Source organism: Podarcis pityusensis, assembly GCF_964106645.2.
Source record: "Podarcis pityusensis genome assembly, chromosome: 18".
Taxonomy (NCBI): Eukaryota; Metazoa; Chordata; class Lepidosauria; order Squamata; family Lacertidae; genus Podarcis; species Podarcis pityusensis.
The window spans coordinates 1,168,457-1,191,439 of record NC_138043.1 but is presented as its reverse complement, the minus strand read 5'-3'; the positions used below and the strand labels follow the sequence as shown (position 1 = coordinate 1,191,439).

Here is a 22,983-nt window from a genome sequence, read left to right as displayed (position 1 = left end):
ATGTTTTGTCAAATGCCCGGACAGAAATTTTAATTCTGGAAAAGAAGTCGCGTCCAGGGAAAATAGGACATATGGCAACCCAACCCCCTATCTTCTTCTTCCTCTCTGGTGATCCCTCATAGCCGAGTAAGATTGTCTTCCATGAACACGGTTTTAACAGTGAGTCCGTAAGTGACTGTGGAGGCCAATTCTGGACCCACACGTCCTTCCACAGTGGGGACATTGGTTTCCAGGCAGGAGTTGACCCCGGTGAGGGTTTGCCAAGCGTGCCTTCCTCTTAGCACGCTTCTCCCTTGCGTCCTGAGTTCCAGTGTCTTCAAAGCCCAGGACACCTTTGGTCAAGGCTGTTCTCCAACTGGAGCGCTCGCAGGCCAGTGTTTCCCGGTTGTTGGTGTTTATACTACATTTTTTAAGATTTGCCTTGAGAGAGTCTTTGAACCTCTTTTGTTGACCACCAGCATTACGCTTTCCATTTTTAAGTTCGGAATAGAGGAGTTGCTTTGAAAGACGATCATCAGGCATCCGCACAACATGGACAGTCCAACGAAGTTGATGTTGAAGAATCATCGCTTCGACACTGGTGATCTTTGCTTCTTCCAGTACACTGGCATTAGTTCGCCTGTCTTCCCAGGTGATGTGTACAAATTTTCAGAGATACTGTTGATGGAATCTTTCGAGGAGTTGGAGATGGCGTTTATAAGTGGTCCATGTTTCAGAAGCGTACAGTAAGGTTGGTAGTACAAAAAGAGAACATCTGGCAACCCCATACCCTATAGCCTGATCTAGCAGGGATCGTATGTTGGATGCTGGTGGCGCTGTGGTCTAAACCACAGAGCCTCTTGGACTTGCCGATCAGAAGGTCGGCGGTTTGAATCCCCGCAATGACGGGGTGAGCTCCCGTTGCTCAGTCCCTGCTCCTGACAACCTAGCAGTTCGAAAGCATGTCAAAGTGCAAGTAGATAAATAGGTACCACTGCAGCGGGAAGGTAAACGGCGTTTCCGTGCACTCTGGTTTCCGTCATGCGCCAGAAGCGGTTTAGTCCTGCTGGCCACACGACGGGAAGCTGTCTGTGGACAAACGCCGGCTCCCTCGGCCTGAAAGCGAGATGAGCGCCGCAACCCCAGAGTCGCCTTTTGCTGGACTCATCCAGGAGTCCTTTGCCTCGTGAGTGCAGTTTATGAGTTGACCACGAGGGAGCAGCATACGATCACTTCATCTTTAGGGATGAAGGAAATTTGGCTTTCTCTCTCCATTTCTGCTTTGCAAACCCCGAGTGTGCATTCCTCCTTTTCATACGTAATTGCACCAAGCACATTTCCCCAAGCTTGCACGCATTGTCGGCACCCATGTGTCTCAAGAGACGATGGAGTGCTCCTCCGGGGGGGGGGGGGAGCCAAAAAACTGTGAAAGCAGAACCAAAGTGACCTTCCCAGGGTGCAATCCTGCGTCTGGGGGTCCCAGGCTGCCCAGATGACAAAACCCCCCTCTCAGCCACTTTAGGGAAACTAGAAGGGGAAGAAATGGAGGCAGTGAGAGATTTTACTTTCTTGGGCTCCATGATCACTGCAGATGGTGACAGCAGAAATTAAAAGACGCCTGCTTCTTGGGAGGAAAGCAGTGACAAACCTAGACAGCATCTTAAAAAGCAGAGACATCACCTTGCCAACAAAGGTCCGTATAGTTAAAGCTCAGTTTTCCCAGTAGTGATGTATGGAAGTGAGAGCTGGACCATCAAGAAGGATGATCGCCGAAGAATGGATGCTTTTGAATTCTGGTGCTGGAGGAGACTCTTGAGAGTCCCATGGACTGCGAGAAGATCAAACCTCTCCATTCGGAAGGAAATCAGCCCTGAGTGCTCACTGGAAGGACAGATCCTGAAGCTGAGGCTCCAAGACTTTGGCCACCTCAGGAGAAGACTCCCTGGAAAAGACCCTGATGTTGGGAAAGATGGAGGGCACAAGGAGAAGGGGACGACAGAGGACAAGATGGTTGGATAGTGTTCTCGAAGCTACCAGCATGAGTTTGACCAAACTGCAGGAGTGCCTGGCGTGCTCTGGTCCGGGGGGTCACGAAGAGTCAGACACGACTAAACGACTAAACAACAACATATTGGAATCAAGACATTAAATAAGCACCATTATCCTTTCCTTTTTCCTTCGGGGATAGAGGCCCACCGGGAATGTGTCTCTCCTCCTCAATAGCTTTGAATGCCATTCCCCTCCCTTTCCCCCAAAGCAGTAGACGTCTGGTCACCTCTGAGCTACTCCCGAACTACCGGATTTCGCTCTCGGCTCCTGGGGCTTCCTTTTCAGAGCTAGAAATAGCGCCAGCCGGCCACCACCCTTCCAGGCTCAGAGGAAAACCCAGAGACAGTTCCTGTGGCAATTTGGGCTCTCCGGCCGAATGCGGGACCCTCTTCATCTCCCTGAATCTCACTCTACAAAGAGAAATAGCCCGCTCTGTTTCTTTACCTATACAATCAGCATCCCCTTCTTTCCTCTACCCTCTCCATCCCCTTTTCCTTTCGTGCTGCGCCTTTGATTTATGGCGGCTCAAGAGTGGAGATGAAAACCCTCTGAATAAATCAATAAATTGTGTTGTGCCTTGTCTAAAGCTAGGTTAGGGAAAATGTTGGTCACTTCTCCTACCTGGGCAGTTATCTTTCCACGAGGGCAAACAACTGATGCTGAAATCCAGCATCGCCTGATCTCTGCGAGTGCAGCTTTCTCCCAACTGAAGTGCAGAGAGTTTAGGACTGGGACATTTGCAGGGAAACCAAAATGCACGTTTACAAAGCTATTGTACTACCAAGCTTACTGTATGCTTGGGAAACATGGACCACTTACAAAAGCCATCTCCAACTCCTCGAAAAATTCCATCAACGGTGTCTCTGAAATATTTTATACACCACTTGGGAAGACAGACAAACTAATGCCAGGGTACCAGAAGAAGCAAAGATCACAAGTGTTGAAGCGATGATTCTTCAACATCAACTTCGTTGGACCGGTCATGTTGTGAGGATGCCTGATGATCGTCTTCCAAAGCAACTCCTCTATTCCGAACTTAAAAATGGAAAGCGTAATGTTGGTGGTCAACAAAAGAGGTTCAAAGACTGTCTCAAGGCAAATCTTAAAAAAAAAAAAAAAAAAGTATAAACACTGACAACTGGGAAACACTGGCCTGCAAGCGCTCCAGTTGGAGAACAGCCTTGACCAAAGGTGTCCTGGGCTTTGAAGACACTGGAACTCAGGACGCAAGGGAGAAACGTGCTAAGAGGAAGGCATGCTTGGCAAATCTCCACCTTGATCAACTCCCACCCAGAAACCAATGTCCCCACTGTGGAAAGACGTGTGGGTCCAGAATTGGCCTCCACAGTCACTTACAGACTCACTGTTAAGACTGTGTTTATGGAAGACAATTTTACCCGCTACGAGGGATCGCCAAAGAAGAAAGAAGGAGTTGCTGGGTGGGTTGGACTACATGACCTCTGGTGTCCCTTCCAACAGTTCTATGATTCTAGGGATTAAAGTTAGTTGGAGCAGAGCCAGACTTTAAAGGACGGCGATTGGAATAATGGGTTTGTTTTGGTGTGGAAGCGTTTGACGTGATTGGGGGGAAACACTTAGGACAGGCGCCAAGAACAATTCAGAAAGACAAAAGGACCTGAACAGATGAACTAGGCATTGCTGCCAGATATCTGTCCCAAATCGCAAGATGATGGGGTTAGATCTGGTTAATTGTTCAGATGATTTATAGACTTCCCTTTGCAAAAAGCCGCAGGGCGTTTTGCAAACAAAAGAAGACGAAGGCAAAAAAACAACAACCCCCAAACAGGGAGAAATCCAGGCAACTGCCAATTATTCCCCAAATCCTGGGAAGTCTGGATTGTTAAGGGTGCTGTTAGGAGTTATTAAGAGATCCCCCTCGCAAAGCTATTGGTATAAGAAAAAAACCTGCTCCTTTTCCCTTATGGGGTACCCAAGAGCCCATATAGAGTCCTTAACTAGGTTCTCTATCGTAGGAGAAAATAACAGAGGCCAAGCAGAGAATATTGAGAAGCAAAGCGGCTAGTAAGCCTGATCTTTATTAAACTGTTGCAACAGGGTCCTCACTCCCCACACGTAGGAGGGAGGAGGAACCCAGAACATTGGTGCTCAAGCCCTTATATAAAGGTAAAGGTAAAGGGACCCCTGACCATTAGGTCCAGTTATGACCGACTCTGGGGTTGCGGCGCTCATCTCACTTTACTGGCTGAGGGAGCCAGCGTACAGCTTCTGGGTCATGTGGCCAGCAGGACTAAGCCGCTTCTGGCGAACCAGAGCAGCGCACGGAAACGCCGTTTACCTTCCTGCCAGAGTGGTACCTGTTTATCTACTTGTACTTTGACGTGCTTTCGAACTGCTAGGTTGGCAGGAGCAGGGACCAAGCAATGGGAGCTCACCCCGCTGCAGGGATTCAAACCTCTGACCTTCTGATCGGCAAGTCCTAGGCTCTGTGGTTTAACCCACAGCGCCACCCGCGTCCCTTGTAGCTCAAGACCACCCCCCAAAATATCATGCATACATCACAGAAAGAGGTGGTCCACAGCAGATATTGATGTATGTTGCTTCTCTCCTGTCTGCCAGGAGACCTGATCATGCCTTATCAATTGCCTTTTCTGGGTAGCCTGGCCATTCAGTACTCAGTTCCTGAATCTCTTACGCATATTGATAAGTGTGCTCAGCTGAACAGATACTTGCCAGACTGTATTTACAGGGAGGTGTGAGCCCCTACAGTCCAAAGACCATTGGAAAGCTTTCCCCATTTCCTTCCTCCTTGCAGAGAAATATTCTGCCTTGGTCAGACCACACCTGGGATACTGTGTCCAGTTCTGGGCACCACAGTTTAAGATGGATGTGGACAAGCTGGAAGGTGAGCAGAGGAGGGAGACCAAGATGATCAAAGGTCTGGAAACCAAGCCCGATGAGGAACGGTCGAAGGAGCTGGCGATGTTTAGCCTGGAAAAGAGGAGCCTGAGAGGAGATAGGAGAGCCATCTTCCAATATCTTGAGGGCCGTCCCATGGAAGAAGGAACGTGCTTCCCTCTGATTTCCTCATTTTATTTCAACCGAAGTCGGACGCCCCCTGGTTTAGGTGGGAAAAATTGGGGGGGCAGCAGAAGGAATGGGGAGAGTAAGCAAGTCTAGTGAAGTTCTGATTTTCCCCATGATAAAGGCTTGGAAGCTTTAAAACACACACACAATTCTATATATTTTTAAATTGAATTTTAACCTGTATTTTAAATTGGTCCCCCCCCCTTATATTTTTATTGTAATTTTACTGTTGTTAGCCGCCCTTAGCCTGGCTCTGGCCAGGGAGGGCGGGGTATAAATAAAATTATTATTATTATTATTATTATTATTATTATATAATCAAATGTCTTTAAAAACAACAACAAACTCCCTTTTTGTATGTGCCCCTGCTTTAGGGGCTAAGGACATTCTGGGTGATAAGGCCTGGGGCTGGGGGGGGTGCAGGCCGAAGTTAGTGGGGTATTGCCCCCACTTTGCCCTCCATGCCAAGGAAACTCCGGGGCTCCTGGGACAGAGCTCAGCCAGTCGGCCATCTCAGGGTTGTGGGTTGGAGCCCCACAACCGGCAAAAGATTCCTGCACCGCAGAGGGTTGGACTAGAGGATCTTTGGAGGGCCCTTGTCCCTCTGAAATTCGACGATGCTCCGGTTCCTTCTATGCCTTTGCCCCGGCTGACGTCTTTCGGGGTACCCTGGGGACCAGCCTGGCAAAGGCGAGGCCTCCTTGGCCTTGTTCCCGTCGGCCGAAAAAACAAAAACAAGGGGGAAGGAGTGGCGAGAGGCCGCCCCCCGAGAAATGTCCCGGTGACAAGGGGGCCCCTTTTGATAACCAGGAACCAGCAGCTTTTTCCGGACAGGCAGGATGGAGTCAGGCGAGAGGAAGGAGGCAATATAAACACTCGGGGAATTGGAGTCCCCGCCCGGCTGACCCAAAAGCGGCTCCTTCGACGTTGGAGGAGGCAGTTGTTGGCGAGATGGAGAAGAACCCCTACACGATGGCCAAGCTAGGCTTGGAGCTGAAGGAGAACCCCAATAAGAGGGACTGCGGCTTCTACATGAAATATTTCTTCCTCTTCCTCTCGCTCATCCAGTTCCTCATCATCTTGGGGCTGGTGCTTTTCATGGTGTACGGCAACTCAGAAGAAAGCGCCAAGCAACACCAGAAAGTCCTGCAGGATCAGCTCTTGCAATGCAACAAGAAGGGCCAGGAGCACGGCCGAGAGATCGGCGACTTCAAGAAGCGGCTCAACGCCAGCCAGGTGGAGGCCAACCTGAACAAGATCAAGGCCAGCAGCTGCAACAAGACGTTGGTGGCCTGCAACAACGAGAAGGTCAGCAGAGAGACCGTCTCTAATGGGGTTGGGATGGATGATCTCTGGGGGTCCCTGCCAACACCAGAAGCTCGCATGCACTCAGAGATGGGCCTGTGTGCCACGCGTTGGGGTGTTTATTTCAGACACCCTACAAACGTCCCTGTTTTCCAAGGGCAGTCCTGGATTTACAGAAGCTGTCCCAGTTTGGATGGAATAGGACGTCCCTGTTTTCAGGGGAGAAATATTGGAAGGGATGGAATAGGACGTCCCTATTTTCAGGGGAGAAACGTTGGAGGGGATGGAATAGGACATCCCTATTTTCAGGGGAGAAACGTTGGAGGGGATGGAATAGGACGTCCCTATTTTCAGGGGAGAAACGTTGGAGGGGATGGAATAGGACGTCCCTATTTTCAGGGGAGAAACGTTGGAGGGGATGGAATAGGACGTCCCTATTTTCAGGGGAGAAATGTTGGAGGGGATGGAATAGGACGTCCCTATTTTCAGGGGAGAAACGTTGGAGGGGATGGAATAGGACGTCCCTATTTTCAGGGGAGAAACGTTGGAGGGGATGGAATAGGACGTCCCTATTTTCAGGGGAGAAACGTTGGAGGGGATGGAAAAGGACGTCCCTATTTTCAGGGGAGAAACGTTGGAGGGGATGGAATAGGACGTCCCTATTTTCAGGGGAGAAACGTTGGAGGGGATGGAATAGGACGTCCCTATTTTCAGGGGAAAAACATTGGAGGGAATGGAATAGGACGTCCCTATTTTCAGGGGAGAAACGTTGGAGGAGATGGAATAGGACGCCCCTCTTTTCAGGGGAGAAACGTTGGAGGGGATGGAATAGGACGTCCCTATTTTCAGGGGGAAAACATTGGAGGGAATGGAATAGGACGTCCCTATTTTCAGGGGAGAAACGTTGGAGGAGATGGAATAGGACGCCCCTCTTTTCAGGGGAGAAACGTTGGAGGGGATGGAATAGGACGTCCCTATTTTCAGGGGAGAAACGTTGGAGGGGATGGAATAGGACGTCCCTATTTTCAGGGGAGAAACGTTGGAGGGGATGGAATAGGACGTCCCTATTTTCAGGGGAGAAACGTTGGAGGGGATGGAAAAGGACGTCCCTATTTTCAGGGGAGAAACGTTGGAGGGGATGGAATAGGACGTCCCTATTTTCAGGGGAGAAACGTTGGAGGGGATGGAATAGGACGTCCCTATTTTCAGGGGAAAAACATTGGAGGGAATGGAATAGGACGTCCCTATTTTCAGGGGAGAAACGTTGGAGGAGATGGAATAGGACGCCCCTCTTTTCAGGGGAGAAACGTTGGAGGGGATGGAATAGGACGTCCCTGTTTCATTGGATGTTATGTGCTGGCTCTGTCAATCCTCTTTTACCCTTTTGCAAGCACTATTTACAATCATTATAGCAATAGCTGAACATTCAGCCCCTTTTTCCCTTTAGCAACAAGATGTAGGCAGACAATCTTTCGACCGTCATGACACAGCTGTTTGCAGAAAGCATCTGTTGGTCAGTCCTCTGCAAAATAAGCAATAACCTTCAGGAGCTGAGGGTCTCATCAAAACTAAATCCAGCCCTGGGGGTTGGGATGGATGACCCTCGAGTGTCCCTTGCAATTCTAGGATTCTTTGAGTCTATGGTACATGATGTTGTGGGATATTGAATTAATGGGCTGTGGATGGACACACAAACTGAGAACGCTTTGAGGCCCGTGTAAAAGTGATAAGTTTATTTCGAATTGTTATGTTTTTGTGACGTGCTTTCCTATCCAGTAGTATTGAGCTCCCACAAGCAGCTCCTGAATGGATGACGTCGATATGAATAATTTGTATTGTTATAATTTTCTTCCTGTCAGTCTTTCTTCTTTATAGGGAATGCCTGCTTGCCGTAATGGCTGCTGCATGTTATGTACTGCATTGCCTGCTAAATAATAATGAATAATGATGATAAGAACGATAAAGATAGTAATAATAATAATAATAATAATAATAGCAATAATAATAGAGAAAAAGTAAACTAGCCAAAACACAGCCATCTTTTCAAATCCACCCTTCTCTGAAATTTTCAGTGCAGTTCTCCTGACAGAGTAATGTGTCCCCAAATTCCCGAGCTAGGGCGATGTTTGCATCAAATGCTGGAGAATAACGTTCAAGGAAGCATTACGGCGGGGGGTCGGGGTGGGAATTGCTTTGCAAATAAAGAACGAGGAGGAAAATGAATCTTAGGCAAAACACACACAAAAAAATGCGTTTGCCGGGAGAAATTTACGCTGAGATGCTGATGAATTTCCACGAGGGGTTTAAAAGGGTGGCATGGATATGTCGAAAACCGAGCTCAAGATTGGGGGTGGGGAAAATGAGAGGAAAGGACCAGTTTCTGCCCCCATCCCTATGAAGGAACCACCTGCCTGGAAGCAGGTAAAATGTATAAGGATCAAATCCAACTCAAAGATGTTGATCACTTCCCCTACCTGGAAAGTTACCATATTTTTTGCTCTATAAGACTCACTTTTCCCCTCCTAAAAAGTAAGGGGAAATGTGTGTGCGTCTTATGGAGCGAATGCAGGCTGCGCAGCTATCCCAGAAGCCAGAACAGCAAGAGGGATTGCTGCTTTCACTGCGCAGTGATCCCTCTTGCTGTTCTGGCTTCTGGGATTCGGAATATTTTTTTTCTTGTTTTCCTCCTCCAAAAACTAGGTGCGTCTTGTGGTCTGGTGTGTCTTATAGAGCGAAAAATAGGGGGCCTCTTTCCACAAGGGCCAACATTGATGCTGAAATCCAGCATCACCTGAGCTCGGTGAGTTCGGCTTTCTCTAGATTGAAGTGCAGAGTGTTTGAGAACCGGGACATTTGCAGGGAAACCAAAATGCTTGTTTGCAAAGCTCTTGTACTACCAACCTTAATGTATGCTTGGGAAACATGGACCACATATAAACACCATCTCCAACTCCTCGAAAGATTCCATCAACGGTGTCTCCGAAATATTTTACACATCACTTGGGAAGACAGGCGAACTAATGCCAGTGTACTGGAAGAAGCAAAGATCTCCAGTGTCAAAGCGATGATTCTTCAACATCAACTTTGTTGGACTGGTCATGTTGTGCGGATGCCTGATGATCGTCTTCCAAAGCAACTCCTCTATTCCGAACTTAAAAATGGAAAGCGTAATGCTGGTGGTCAACAAAAGAGGTTCAAAGACTCTCTCAAGGCAAATCTTAAAAAATGGAGTATAAACACCAACAACTGGGAAACACTGACCTGTGAGCGCTCCAGTTTGAGAACAGACTTTACCAAAGGTGTCCTGGGCTTTGAAGACACTGGAACTCAGGACGCAAGGGAGAAATGTGCTAAGAGGAAGGCATGCTTGGCAAATGCTCACCGGGATCAACTCCCACCCGGAAACCAATGTCCCCACTGTGGAAGGACGTGGGGATCCAGAATTGGCCTCCACAGTCACTTATGGACTCACTGTTAAAACTGTGTATATGGAAGACAATCTTTCTCGGCTACTAGGGATTGCCAAGGAAGACCTGCAATCAATTCATGTTGATAAACCGTGTTTATGGAAGACAATCTTACTCGGCTATGAGGGGTCGCCAAAGAAGAAGAAGAGCAATAGCAATAAGCAATACTAATTAACACTTCTTGTTGTTTAGTCGTTTCTGACTCTTCGTGACCCCATGGACCAGAACACGCCAGGCACTCCTGTCTTCCACTGCCTCCCGCAGTTTGATTTAACACTAATTAATAGTGATTAATAGTGGTCAATAATAATTAATAATTATTAATAATATTTGAAGCTGCTTTCTCCAGTCAGTGTCAGCTCTGCTTATTTCCCTCAACCACCCCAAATCGTTGGAGCCTAACCCACCCCTCTCTCCATCTTCCCCCAGTTAAAATGCCATGAGCAGCGAAGACAGGACGCAATTGCCCAACAGATGAGCCGGGAATGCGCTTACAATTTGTACCTTCTGAATATGACGACTCAAGGTAAGAGCAGCCCGGGCCAGGGCACACTGTGGTAATCTAAAACTGTGCTATTTTTACTGTTGTTAGCCGCTCTGAGCCCGGCTTTGGCTGGAGAGGGTGGGATATAAATAAAATTTTATTATTATTATTAATCTAGCCTTGAGGCTACGACTGCTGGAAGTTCGGCCGAAGACAGCTGGTGCCCGCTGGTTCTCTGAATGAGTCCCTGAAGGCTGATAAGCCGCAGGTGTACGGTTGGCCATGCCAGGAACATAGCTGTCAACGTTTCCCGTTTTTTAAGGGAAATTCCCTTATTCCAAATAGGATTCCTCGCAAGAAAAGAGAAAAGTTGACAGCTATGGCCAGGAAAGGCTGCCCCTAGAGATCCGTGCAAAGCCCAGCTGCTGCCGGAAATCCTGCCACCCCTCCATAAGAAATAATAATAATAATAATAATAATAATAATAATAATAATAATAATAAAATAACTTAGTTGGTCTCTAAGGTGCTACTGGACATTTTATTTTATTTTTTATCTATTTATCATCTATCTATCTATCATCTCTTTATCTCTATCTATCTATCTATCTATCTATCGATCATCTATATCTATCTATCTAACATCTATGTATATCTATCTATCTATCTATCTATATCTATCTATCTATCATCTATCATCTATCATCTATCTATCTAACATCTATCTATATTTATCTATCTATTTCTGTCTGTCTGTCTATCTATCTATCTCTCTGACCCTTGTGTTTTGGGGGGATGGAAACAGCCCCTTGCTGCTGTCACTGCACACATAAACAACTTTTTATTTTCTTTTGGCAGATATTATTTTCTTTTGGTTATTTATTGGTAAATAAAAAACAACTTTTTATTTTCTTTTCCACCTATAATACCTAACAAAAAAAGCCTCTGGTTTTTTTTAAACAAAAGTTATTCAAAACTTTTTTTTTCCATATCGTTTTGTCTTTCTCTTCCTTTTCGAATGTCCCGCAGTTCGGATCGACTCTCTCCAGGAAAAACTGAACGCTCTGCAGCTGAGGAGCCAACTGGAGCAAGGCGCCTTGTCCGGCGCCCAGAAAAACCTGCAGGACCAATTGGACCGGACAGAGAAGGAGAAGCAAGCTTGCGAGATCGACCGGCTGGGAGACCAGTCGCGGACGCAGACCTACCATAACCTAGGTTCCCAAGTCCTGTCCAAACTGAATCCTGTCCCTGAGAACCTGAGATCATCCTTTGAGCAGGTCATGGCCAAGTTCACCTCCTGCTACCAGGTCGGCAGCGCCCGTCAGGACTTCCGGCTGCTGACAGACACCTTGAGGGACCAGTTTGAGGTGCTGGCCAGGCAGGTGGACCAGAAAGTGAGCAGCGCAGCCGAGGAGAACGGGAGGCTGCAAAGAGAGAAGGCCACTTGCACCCACAGCTTGCAGGAGAAGGAGCGCCAAGCGGGCGCCCAAAAATTACAGTGTGAGAGGGAGAAGCAGATCCTCAGAGATGCCCAGGATGCGGAGACCAAGAAGATGTACGTGGAGAGACAGCAGTTGGTCGGGGAGAAGGAGACCCTCCAGCTGCAGTTGCAGCAGAGCAAGACAGCATGCCTGAATCTCAGGGTAAGGTAAAGGTAAAGAGACCCCTGACCGTTAGGTCCAGTCGTGGCCGACTCTGGAGTTGCGGCGCTCATCTCGCTTTATTGGCTGAGGGAGCCGGCATACAGCTTCCGGGTCATGTGGCCAGCAGGACTAAGCTGCTTCTCGCGAACTAGAGCAGCGCACGGAAGCGCCATTTACCTTCCCGCTGGAGCTGTACCTATTTATCTACTTGCACTGGTGTGCTTTCGAACTGCTAGGTGGGCAGGAGCAGGGACCGAGCAACGGGAGTTCACCCCATCATTGCGGGGATTCAAACCGCCGACCTTCTGATCGGCAAGCCCTAGGCTCTGTGGTTTAACCCACAGCGCCACCCGCGTCTCAGGGTAATCTCAGGGTAATAAGCCGCAATTCCGGCACTCATCGCACGCCCGTTCCTTCTTCCATTTTGGGATAATAATTTTACCATCCAACAATAGCCCCGTTATAACAAGATCCAGCACCAAGGGCCCTTCTGGTGGTTCCCTCCCTTCAAGAAGTGAGGTTCCAGGGAACCAGGGACAGGGCCTTCTCAGTGGTGGCGCCCTCCCTTCAGATATCAAGGAAATAAGCAGCTATCTGACTTTTAGAAGACATCTGAAGGCAGCCCTGTTTAGGGGGGTTTTATTTTCATGTCCTTTATTAGGCGTAGCAAACCACACATGATCAAACAGACACTGTATACAAATTGTGCAAAATACGAGCTCAACATAATGAGGTTTGTCCCCGTCAGATCTTTAACTCCAGAGAAAATTAATTTGCATAAATAATACAATACAACATTGCCGCATCACCAATCAACACCCTTTTGAGCCTATTGTTTAGGGGTAAAGTGGGCTAATGGAATAAATATCGGGGCAAACGTTATGGGTAGGTATTGGGCGTAAAGAGAGGGGCCTGCTGTCGTGACGAGACCTGGGAGAGCTGGGTTCGAATCTTCCCACGTAGCCACAAAACTCACTGGGTGTGAGCTTAGGGTCAGTCGCTCGCTCTCAGCCTACCTCGCCTGGTTGTTGTTGGGGATCGAAAGCGCAGAAGCTCCACCAATCCCGGATAAACGGAACTGAGCATGGAAGGGTTGGCAAGACGGTTGGTTGTTACCTGCCGGAGTTGGCAGAAGGGCCGGCGTGGAGCTTCCTGGGGGCCCAAATGTGGCCCCTCGAAGCCTCTCCGCCCGCGCAGCTCTGCTGAAATATCGTAGGACTCGTTCAGAGGAGATATCGGGTTCTTTGCTTTGCAGGGGACTTCTTCGTTCCCCAGCAACCCGTTCTTGAGACCGGCGAGTCCCGTTTCGTCCGGTGGCACCAACACGATGGGGGGCACTTGGAACGCAGGGAGAGTCGTGAATACTGCTGGTTCGGTTTCCAGCCCACAAATCTTCCCCGGAAGATCAGGTGCAGTCGTGCAGCCGAATCCTGCCTCCCCGGGAATACAAATCAATGCTGGTGAGTCAACCCACCCCACTTGGCTCCATCCATCCCCTCCAACGTTTCTCTTGTGAAAATAGGGACGTCCTATTCCAACCCCTCCAACGTTTCTCCCCTGAAAATAGGGACGTCCTATTCTATCCCCTCCAACATTTCTCCCATGAAAATAGGGACATCCTATTCCATCCCCTCCAACGTTTCTCCCCTGAAAATAGGGTAAGCGGCCGGTTGCTCCTGTTCAGAAGGTGAAACCTTACCTCGGAACATGTTTCCTTTGTGTTCCTTTAGATCGATTGAGAACTCTGGAGAACAAGAAACCCCCTTTGGAGAATGGGAATCTGCAGAACCAGCCGCCAGCCGTCCTCGCGGGACAGCCCCCCAGGTCCTGTAGTGAAAAAATGTGATTTTAATATGTTCCTGGTCTATGGGGCAGAGAGAAGGGGCTGAGCTTCTGTTCTGTTGGGTTCCTGGAAAGTTTGGATGCTTCAGGGTCAGAGCCCGGCAGATAAGGTGTGGTGTCAATATGGGGGTGATCCCAGGTTATGGGGGCAGGTGGATCAGGTCCCAGATTTCAGAGAATCACGGGATCATAGAGATGGAAGTCTAGTGTCCAGATCAAGGGAAGTTGTAGTCCTTCTCTATTCTGCCTTGGTCAGACCACACCAGGGATACGGTGTCCAGTTCTGGGCAGCACAATTTAAGAAGGATGTGGACAAGCTGGAAGGTGGGCAGAGGAGGGAGACCAAGATGTTCAAGGGTTCTGGAAGCCATGCCTGATGAGGAACGGTCGAAGGAGCTGAGGATGTTCAGCTTGGAAAAGAGGAGACTTGAGAAGGAGATAGAGAGCCATCTTCCAATATCTCAAGGGCTCTCTCATGGAAGAGTGAGGAAGCTTGTTTTCTCCTGCTCCGCAGGGTAGGACTCGAACCCGTGGCTCCGAGTTACAGGAAAGGAGAGCCCGACTCAACACCAGGAAGGGCCTTCGGGCGGTCAGAGCTGTTCGACCGTGGGATGGCCTATGATTCTATGTTCTCTGGATCAGCCTTTCTCAACCTGTGGGTCCCCAGATGTTGTTGGACTACGACTCCCATCGCCGCTAGCTAGCAAGGCCAGAGCTCAGGGATGATGGGAGTTGTAGTCCGACAACATCTAGGGACCCACAGGTTGAGAACCGCTGCTCTAGATCTTATAGAATCACATATAGCTTAGGGCCCACCTGCTACCCTGCTCCCTAAAATATCCCTGGTTTGCTCGTTTCTATATACAGGGTGCCTACATTCTGCATGGACTGGTTGCAGGGCAGCATGCGCAAATGGCTTGAGATACCTATCAGGTCCATAAATGACCATATAGCATATGTTCAACACAAAAAACAGCGACAATTTGTTGTGGACAAAGGACAGCTGGACATAGTGGACATTACCTCCAGTAGCTCAGGGCTTCATCAAACCTAAATATGGCCCTGCAGATGTGGGGTTTTTTTTTCCAGCTCCCCCACCCCACGAAGGATGGGGAACAGCAGGAAGGTTTGTCTGTGTGTCTTTGTGGTTTGGGCTGTGCTGGAAGTGGGAGATACAGAGGCATGTCTCTCCCCGGGCTGGATTCGAAACCGTGGCTTGGGGCGTTGGTGGAAACCTAAGGGGGAGGCAAGATCTTCATGCCGTGAGCCCCTCCATTCTATACTCAGGCTGTACATTTGCAGAAACAGAACTATTAAGGGTTGCCATAGGTGCGGATTTTGCCATAGGTCCGGATGATAGTCATTGTTTGGATGGGGGGCTTTTATCCATTTCCGCGGTCGCACAATCCATCCATCAGTAGCTGAACTGGGTTCCGCACAGTCACCGAAACAAATGAACCGAAAAAGCCTCAAAAACAAAATATGCAAAATAAAGAGCAAAAACAAAAGTGCCTAACTTACTCCGTTCTGGAAATCTGTTTGACTTCTGAAATGTTCGGAAACCGAGACGCGGCTTATGATTGGCGCGGGCGCCCCGGAAACAATAGCCGACAGCCACGTCAGATGTTCGGCTTCCGGAAAACGTTCAGAAACCGGAACACTCACTTCTGGGTTTTGAGAACCAAGGCGTTTGAGAACCAAGGCACCAGTGTATCCGAATATGTTTTTAAATATCAATAGCCTACTGTATAAACTCACTCCAAATTTGATTTCTTCCCGCCACAGCGGTTAAAGGAAACGGCGCCCGAGGCCTCCCGGAACAGCACCTGGGAATTAAGACTCGATTGTTGGAAAGGGGAGAATGCGGAGTTTGGAAATTTCCCCACCTGGAGATGCATTTTGGACGGGACAAGGAATCGAAGCGGAAATGGACATCAGCACTGAATGGGGAAAACTGCCCTCTTGCCTGGTATCTTCCCCGAAACCCTTGCTGCTTCTTGGCAACACAAGAAGATGCCCAATTTAAGATGTCTTATCCTAAATGCAGCCGGTCCGTTTGGTTTGTTGTGTTTCGCAAGCAGCCATTACTTTTTTTTTTTTTAAATGATATTTATTAAAAGTTTAAAAATTACAGAAAAAAGAAGAAAAAAATAACAATAAAAAAGAAAAAGAACAATAACAAAACATATAAAACATATAAAAGCCATACAACAATACAGCAAAAAGGAAAAACAAAAAAGAAACTAAAACACACATCCCATATTCCATATCTTTACCTTTCCTTTACTTGTTTCATCGACCTCCTCACACCTCCCTTTTTTTGTATTCTAGTTCAATTCACTATTTCAGCAAGTTCTTCCCATCTTTCTCAATTTTTATTCTATAGTTTATCTTAACTGCCTAACCTTGAATTTTTCCAATTTAACCCATTATCAATCAACTTTTACTTGATTCTTTGTTGCATTTCTACTAAAACCATGTAACTTCATTCCCGCATCCTTCTAACACTCATTAATTTTGCAATGTTTCTGTAAGTATACTTTAAATTTCTTCCAATCTTCTTCCACCGACTCTTCTCCCTGGTCTCGAATTCTGCCAGTCATTTCCGCCAGTTCCATGTAGTCCATCAGCTTCATCTGCCATTCTTCCCCGGTGGGTAGATCTTGTGTCTTCCAATACTTTGCAATGAGTATTCTTGCTGCTGTTGTAGCGTACATAAAGAAAGTTCTATCTTTCTTTGGCACCATGCAAGCAGCCATTACACCCATAAAAATAATAATAACCGCTATTAATGATGGTTTACCTTTCTACTCCCCAACCCCTTAGCAGATCATTCCTTTCCCTTTTCCCGATCCAGTTTTGTCCCACGAATCTGGAAAGCCCTAGCAAGAAATTTAGATGCTCTAAAAGCAGGCATGTTCAAGAGTTTGATCGCAAACCACGGGTTGATTATACCCCCAGCTATCCCTCCCAGAAACGAAAGCTCAACAACTTAAATCTGAGCAAAACGTGGTTTGAAATTCATACCCCGAATTTTGCAACGCAGTTCCCCAACTGGCGGATTCGTGCAAAAAATGCATTTGCTCCAGGAAATTATGCATGGAGACGCATCTGTTGGCAAAAGGCACACACAGAAATGTGCTATATCCTGTGGAGATCTCCTGGGGGAAATCTGTGTGTCTTAGGCAAAGTTGCATCGAAAAGTTTTTCAAGGAGGGTTTTTGAAAAAATAGCCGTCGTCCAAAAATGACGTGCAATTGTGGAGAACTGAGTCGGGGGGAGGAAATGAGATAGCAAAATGAACAGAATGCCTTTCCTACCTTTCAGGGCTGTTGTGATGATAAAACAGGGTACCGTATTTTTTGCTCTATAAGACTCACTTTTCCCTTCCTAAAAAGTAAGGGGAAATGTGTGTGTGTCTTATGGAGCGAATGCAGGCTGCGCAGCTATCCCAGAAGCCAGAACAGCAAGAGGGATCGCTGCTTTCACTGCGCAGCGATTCCTCTTGCTGTTCTGGCTTCTGAGATTCAGATTTTTTTTTTCTTGTTTTCCTCCTCCAAAAACTAGGTGCGTCTTGTGGTCTGGTGCGTCTTATAGAGCGAAAAATACGGTATGTAAACGCCATTTGTGTCCCCTGGCCCTGACTTTCTTCATAAGATTTGAATGTAAACCACGAATGCTTTCAACAACGGCAAAGCAAAGCTGTAAATTCACCCTTTGGGCAGAGTTAAGCTGTTGCTGTCGCTTCTAGACATTTCCTACATTTTTGCAAGAGGCAGGGTGGCGTGCCTATGTATAAATTTTGATATCATGTACACATTTAGGTAGGCCTATATGTATATATATCTCAGGAAAAAGGAGGCATTATTTAGCTTTCCCGGGATAGACCTTGCTAGCAAGGATGGTTGAATAGAGCTCCCACGTTCATGGCAGTCTATCCCCAATCACATGATGCTGACGAAACATCCTTCAGAAATGAGGGGATCTGTTTCCTTTCCAGACAGTGCCGGATTTATGCCTATGCTAAACAAGCTCTCGCTTAGGGCCCCACTCTCTTGGGGGGCCCCCCAAAAAATAAAGGGGAAAAAAACCCTGGATGTACATTTCCAAAATATAAGATAAAAAGCAAATAAAATAAAACCTACATGCAGCAACCGTGTTTTGTGTTGTGTGGGCTCCTAGGAGGTAAGTCATGGGCCCCGCCTGCTCCCTCAAATATCCCTGGTTTGCTCCTTTTTATATATAGGGTGCCAACATTCTGCATGGACTGGTTGCAGGGCAACATGCGCAAATGGCTTGAGATACCTATGAGGTCCATAAATTGCCATATGGCATATATTCAACCAAAAAAACAGCGGCAATTTGTTGTTGACAAAGGACAGCTGGACATACAGGTGAAACTCAAAAAATTAGAATATCGTGGAAAAGTTCCTTGATTTCAGGAATTCAACTTGAATGGTGAAACTAATAGATGGGATCGACTTGTGACATGCAAAGCAAGATGTGCTTCTACTTCTCAGAGGTCCAATCTTGCTCGATTTGCAATCCTTGTTTTGCTGATTTCCTTGAATATTCTAATTTTCTGAGATGGTTGATTTGGGGTTTTCACCAGCTGTACGCCATGATCATCACAATTATCACAAATCAAGGCTTGACATATCTCGCTTTGCATGTCACGAGTCTGTCTCATATATTAGTTTCACCTTTCAAGTTGAATTCCTGAAATCAAGGAACTTTCCCACGATATTCTAATTTTTCGAGTTTCACCTGTATAAAGGGCCCCAATACCTTCAGGAGCTGAGGGCCTCATCAAACCTCAATCTGGCCCTGTTTCCAGATGTTGGATTCCACCAGGCCCAATGATCAGGGACGAAGGGTGCTTGCAACATCTGGAAAACTGCCGGTTCCTCGTTCCTGATCTGAAAAGCAGCACTCCTTTCTGCATGCAAGAAACAGAGGAAGGCCTTTTCGATAACAGAGACGTTTCCTCCTGACAGATGCAGACAATTGCAGCTTCTTAAATCAGGGATGGGGCTGAAGAGCAGGGATTTTGGGCGCTGGAGTCTGTCAACATCTGGATGGTGTTTGTATGTTTTTCAACCTGTCGCTCGAAACGCCAGCGGTTCCCCTGTTCGTATTCCAACGCTTGTGAGCTTCCTGGCTGTCCCCTGTTGGAAACAGCGTCCTGGGCTGCGCAGTCACAAGGCTGCTTCCATGGGCAGGAAATAGTTGCTTGCAGAAATAAGTTCTGTTTTCAGGGTTTGTTTGTTTAAAAATAAAAAGAGCAAAGGCATAGGCTGTGGAAATAAAAGGTGTTTTCGAACCCAGGTGGAGTCGTTCTTGATTTGGGTGAGGCTGGCATGGGGTGGGTAGGGGTTTGGGTCCCCAAAACACAAGGGCACACACCTACTTGAGAGGAAACAAGAGGTCTTTAGACAGGCGAATTCAGCATGACAGAGCGATGCAGGAATCAAAACTAACGCCAAGGCACAAAAGCAAGGAAAGAGGTCCATAGATGGACAGAAGCTAGGGAGGTGTCATAGAATTGTACAATAGGGAGGGAACCCCAAAGGTCATCCAGCCCAGCCCCGTGCAATGCTAAAGCATCCCTGACAGAAAGAGGTCCCTGTTATCCTGGGCAGTCCCAGATTTGCAGTAGCCGCCCCGGTTTCTGATCTGATCCTGGAATGTCCTGCTTTTCCTTAGGACGTCCCTATTTCCAGGGGAGAAATGTTGGAGGGGATGGAATAGGACGTCCCTATTTTCAGGGGAGTAACGTTGGAGGGAAGGAAATAGGACGTCCCTATTTTCAGGGGAGAAATGTTGGAGGGGATGGAATAGGACGTCCCTATTTTCAGGGGAGGAATGTTGGAGGGGATGGAATAGGACGTCCCTATTTTCAGGGGAGGAATGTTGGAGGGGATGGAATAGGACGTCCCTATTTTCAGGGGAGAAATGTTGGAGGCGATGGAATAGGACGTCCCTATTTTCACGGGAGAAACATTGGAGGGGATGGAATAGGACGTCCCTATTTTCAGGGGAGAAACATTGGAGGGGATGGAATAGGATGTCCCTATTTTCAGGGGAGAAACGTTGGAGGGGATGGAATAGGATGTCCCTATTTTCACGGGAGAAATGTTGGAGGGGATGGAATAGAACGTCCTTATTTTCAGGGGAGAAATGTTGGAGGGGCAGTGCCAGATTTAGGCATAAGCTAAACAAGCTATCGCTTACGGCCCCGCTCTCTTGGGGGCCCCCAAAAAAACTAAAAGAAAAACCTGGATGTGTATTTCCAAAACATAAGATAAAAAGCAAATAAAATAAAACCTACATACAGCAACAGTGTTTTGTGTTGTGTATGCTCCTAGGATGTAAGTCATGGGCCCCGCCTGCTTGCCTGCTCCCAAAAATATCACTATCACTATTAATATACTTCTTAACTGTATTTCTGTTCAACAACGACTTGGATAAAATACATATTTTGTGATGTGCAAATGGCTTGAGATACCTATGAATGACCATATAGCATCTATTCAACACAAAAAACAGCAGCAATTTGTTGTGGACAAAGGACAGCTGGACGTAGAAAGTGCCCTGTTACCTTCAGTAGCTTAGGGCCACATCAAACCTAAATCCGGCTCTGGTTGGAGGGTATGTAATGATGATGATGATGATTATGGGATGGCAGCCAGAGGGATATGAGCTGCTTCCTAGGAAACGTCTGTTTCTTTCCAGCTGTCTCTGCGTGAGTGGATGAACCCAAAGTCGCCTGCAGAGGAAAAACGGCATCTTCCCTCACTTCCTGAGTTGGGTTTCCCCTCCAGATCCGTTGCGCAGGAAAAGGCGGCATTCCTCGCCACTGAATAACCTCAGGAAAAGAGCCCAGGACGGTGGGTGGCAAAGGGCTGCCTCCTTGCTAATGGTCCTCGCCGACTGCGGAGGCTGCGAATAGCCATCCTGGCTGTTCAGCCTCGTGGGCCAAATTTTGCCCAGTCCTCTTATAAACGCATCCAAGATGGCGCCTGTCACTGCCGCTTTGCCACTAGCAATGGTTTCCTATTGGGAATAGTGCCAGGAAGTCTAAAAGAAGAGGATAAGACATTATACAGGTGAAACTCAAAAAATTAGAATATCGTGGGCAAGTTCCTTGATTTCAGGAATTCAGCTTGAAAGGTGAAACTAATATATGAGACAGACTCGTGACATGCAAAGCGAGATATGTCAAGCCTTGATTTGTGATAATTGTGATGATCATGGCGTACAGCTGGTGAAAACCCCAAATTAACCATCTCAGAAAATTGGAATATTCAAGGAAATCAGCAAAACAAGGATTGCAAATCGAGCAAGATTGGACCTCTGAGAAGTAGAAGCACATCGCGCTTTACATGTCACGAGTCAATCTCATATATTAGTTTCACCATTCAGGTTGAATTCCTGAAATCAAGGAACTTGCCCACGATATTCTAATTTTTCGAGTTTCACCTGTAGGTCGCAGCTTCTCAGGCCTGCGTATAGGAGAGTCGTCATAATAGCTCTCCATAGTAAAAAGCAGAAGTCAGCAAACTTGCCCTCATTTTCGCTCTTCAAAATATGGCAGCCCTAGGTAGGCTTTTAAAAATCTGCCTATGTTTCAGGATAACGACACTATTTCAATTCACATAAGAATATACATTTTTGTACATTTTTTCCCATTCACTCATTTTCCTTCTCCCCCCCCCCCCCCCCCAATCACTGAACGGGGGAGAAAAAGAATGTAAATATTAGGCTAAATAGGGGGAAAATCGACCCTTTGGGGGCGCCCTTCCCCAGCACCCTTTAGGGAGCGTAGCTGCATTGAAAAACCGAATTTTGCACTGAAGGCAAGGCAGTCGTCTCCTGCTCTCCTATTATGCTGGAAACTGAACCTTGCAAAAATATTATTTATAGCGGCTGCTAAGAGGCCCCAGAGCTTCCTTGCACACAGACAACGCCCTCTCCTCAAGAAAACCTCTCTCTAGGATGGTGGTGTGTGTGTGTGTGTGTGTGTGTGTGTGTGTGTGTGTGTTTGCTTCCCATTAAATACATCCTGGGTTTTGTTCCATTCCTTTCGGAAACAAAGTCTTTAACACAAGAGGGAAATCTGAACATGGTCTTGCTAATGAGTTTTTAGGAAAGGAAAAGGATGTGGGGGTTTTTTGGGGGGGGGAGCGGAGAGGGAATTGCTCACATCCCCAATAAAGAGGAGCAGGTTTGCCGTAGGGTAATTTGCAGGAGAGTAAATGCCAGAATTCACTCCTGACCGATAAGCCACAATCCCGCAGAGTCGTCCAGGCAAACAGGATGTTTGTTTCAAAGGCAAGGTGATTCATGAATTAAAAGATGATTGATGCAGGTGTTTGTGGCAATGGCTTGGAGTCGCTGGGGGCCAATAAACAGCTGTCCCCCCCCAAAAAAAAACAAGAGGCCTCCAAGGATTCAGAAAGAGTTCTCAGTCAGCTTCCTGGTCCTGTTTCGTAACCGCAAAGCACATTCTTAAATCCTGGGTGAATTTAAGAACATGGGAAGATACAGGGGCGCATTAAAAAAAACCAAAAACCTTTAAGGGGGCTGTTATAAGGAAAAACTGCTCTTTTCTGGTTATCCAAGACCCCGTATTGAGTCCTTATGTAGGCTTTCTATTGGTAGGAGAAAATAACAGAGGCCAAGCAGAGAATATTGAGAAGCAAAGCGGCTAGTAAGCCTGGTCATTATTGAACTGCTGCAACAGGGTCCTCACTCACCACATGCAGGAGGAACCCAGAACAATGGGGCGCAAGCCCCTTTATAGACTTTTGAAATTGCCTCCCCTGTAGCTCAAGACCACCCTCCAAAACATCATGCATACATCACAGAAAGAGGTGGTCCTCAGCAGAAATCAGAGTGTGTTGCTTCTCTCCTGTCTGCCAGGATAGCTGATCAATCATGCCTTATCAATTGCCTTTTCTGGGTAGCCTGGCCATTCAATACTCAGTTCCTGAATCTCTTACGCATATTGATAAGTGTGCTCAGCTAAACAGATACTTGCCAGACTGTATTTACAGGGAGGTGTAAGCCCCTACAGACCAAAGACCATTTGAAAGCTTTCCCCATTTCCTTCCTCCTTGCAAAGAAATATTTGAGGTCAATTTGGA

The 22,983-nt window shown here is 47.2% G+C and overlaps 1 protein-coding gene and 1 long non-coding RNA gene across 2 annotated transcripts; both read left to right on the top strand.

The window, feature by feature from the left end:
• Nucleotides 1–5,971: 5,971 nt before the first annotated feature.
• Nucleotides 5,972–17,984, top strand: PLVAP (plasmalemma vesicle associated protein). The gene is made up of 6 exons (XM_080989041.1): nt 5,972–6,402; nt 10,296–10,392; nt 11,379–11,992; nt 13,248–13,452; nt 13,723–13,816; nt 15,620–17,984. Exons 1-6 carry the CDS (start codon nt 6,046–6,048, stop codon nt 15,624–15,626), a joined length of 1,374 nt encoding a protein of 457 aa, XP_080845167.1. The 5' UTR covers nt 5,972–6,045; the 3' UTR covers nt 15,627–17,984.
• A 1,764-nt stretch (nt 17,985–19,748) lies between these two features.
• Nucleotides 19,749–20,342, top strand: LOC308467580. Its single transcript, XR_013981236.1, has 2 exons — nt 19,749–19,798; nt 20,024–20,342. It is a non-coding gene; the product is annotated as an uncharacterized lncRNA (long non-coding RNA).
• Nucleotides 20,343–22,983: the final 2,641 nt, after the last annotated feature.

Bases quoted from the DNA above. Each gene is read 5' to 3' on its own strand.
- PLVAP (XM_080989041.1), top strand. From the start codon at position 6,046: ATGGAGAAGAACCCCTACACGATGGCCAAGCTAGGCTTGGAGCTGAAG. The intron at 6,403-10,295 runs GTCAGCAGAGAG...ATCTTCCCCCAG, and splicing joins TGGCCTGCAACAACGAGAAG to TTAAAATGCCATGAGCAGCG. The intron at 10,393-11,378 runs GTAAGAGCAGCC...AATGTCCCGCAG, and splicing joins TCTGAATATGACGACTCAAG to TTCGGATCGACTCTCTCCAG.